The sequence below is a fragment of the Sporobolomyces salmoneus genome (assembly GCF_050403485.1).
Source record: "Sporobolomyces salmoneus JCM6883 DNA, S_salmoneus_JCM6883_v1_ctg191, whole genome shotgun sequence".
Lineage (NCBI taxonomy): Eukaryota > Fungi > Basidiomycota > Microbotryomycetes > Sporidiobolales > Sporidiobolaceae > Sporobolomyces > Sporobolomyces salmoneus.
In genome coordinates, this window is record NW_027480972.1 from 1 (window position 1) to 1,551 (window position 1,551).

At 50.6% G+C, this 1,551-nt stretch overlaps 1 protein-coding gene across 1 annotated transcript; it reads left to right on the top strand.

Moving 5' to 3' along the window:
* JCM6883_002947 (uncharacterized protein) lies at positions 1-568 on the top strand (the record flags this gene model as incomplete). Its single annotated transcript, XM_076635735.1, has 1 exon — positions 1-568. A coding segment is annotated over one exon (568 nt), but the record flags the coding sequence as incomplete, so codon positions are not given.
* Positions 569-1,551: the final 983 nt, after the last annotated feature.

The following is a 1,551-nucleotide window of genomic DNA, read 5'->3' on the forward strand; positions in this document are numbered from 1 at the left end:
CGAATCGACGGCTCTCCCTAGCGAATTACTCCCCCTTCTCACAGCAACCTCTGCTACTCTCCGATTTCTTCACCTCAATATTGAAGTTCTCCTCGACCTCGATTATTCCCAATTCCCTCATCTCCACACTCGCCGTATCGGTGTCAACAGCCACTCGAGCGATGAAGTAGAGCTCGAGTCCGATGAGGAACCGATCTTACGATTCCAACGATTTTTCGAGTCACTCGCAAAAGCTCCAAAACTCGACACTCTCGTGTTTGACCAACACAAGCTACATGGGTCGTACGAAAGTCAATTATGGATGAGTCATCACGACTGGTTCAACGAAGCGCCGACTCGACCACCGTTACTCGGAGGACTTCAAACTATTCGATTCGAGAACAGGATATCGCTCGATCGAGTCGCCGGGATCCTCGGTGCGGCCTGGGCACGAAACTTTCGACGCGTTGTTGTCCCAGAACCTTTCTTCGACTATGCCGGAGCCGAACTTCGCGCCGAGTTACAAATGGACGCCTTGAGAGGATTGTTGGGACCTCGCCAGATCGAACTGGTTGTTCAAGAGTATTGATTCGACGTCTTGTAAGGATCTTGCTGCTGTCTCAGCCCTTTTCTCAACATCGCTCGCTGACAGTCAATTTCAACCTGCTTAGAACACATCCGTCCTATCGATTCTCCGCGACTCGTTTCGCCCAAATCTCTCCGCCGTCTCCTTCGACCACCCTTCTCTAGCCTCCGGCTTACCCCTCTCTTCTGTACGCCATCTTACCACTCGTGAAACGGAGTCTAGTTGTCGAACCGGCTTTCAGCTTTCAAAAGCATTCCGCAAAATAGTGAGCAAAACCTCGCCCGTTTCTTCCTCTTTCGCCAGCTGATTCCCTTCGCTTTTTGATAGAAATCGAGTCCTATATCGCTGTATCGCAGTCCTCTGCCCATATCGTCCAAGCATATCCCGTAGACAATCGTATTTCTCCGTTCTCTCTATTCCTGTCTCATTATCCCTTTCAATCTACCGTTTTGTCGGCAATTCCGGTTATATAGCACGTCATCTCGCGGAAGGCCTGACTGCGTCCTCTTCAGGCAAGAGGGTCCACAGAAGGAGACGAAGTGACGCAAGGAGCGACTCGGAATGAGAAGTGATCGCATTGTCATTTCACTGAACTGTGACAAATGGCTCTTCCTGACACTGGGATTGCCACCTATTCGTCCCTCACATGGCTCTCCGAAGCAGAAGGAAGGGAAGAGACGGGCGCTCGCTCGAGCTCTTCCGTGATCGTTAACTGCGAGTTTTCGTTTTTGGTTTCGCATTTGCGTCCATTTTTTCACGACTTGCGCGCCAGGCTCTAGGCAATGGCATAGAGAACAGAATCAGCTCCAATAAAACCCTTGCGAAAGTTGAAGAAACAAGCGACTTTCAGTTCGACCGTTGCATCTCCCCTCTGCCCTCACTATCGACTTCGAGCATCCATCAGCACCTAGCTAGAAAATACACTCAGCTGTCAGACGAAGTCTCATCCGATCACACGCCCTGGTCGGCAACGAATCGTTCTTCAT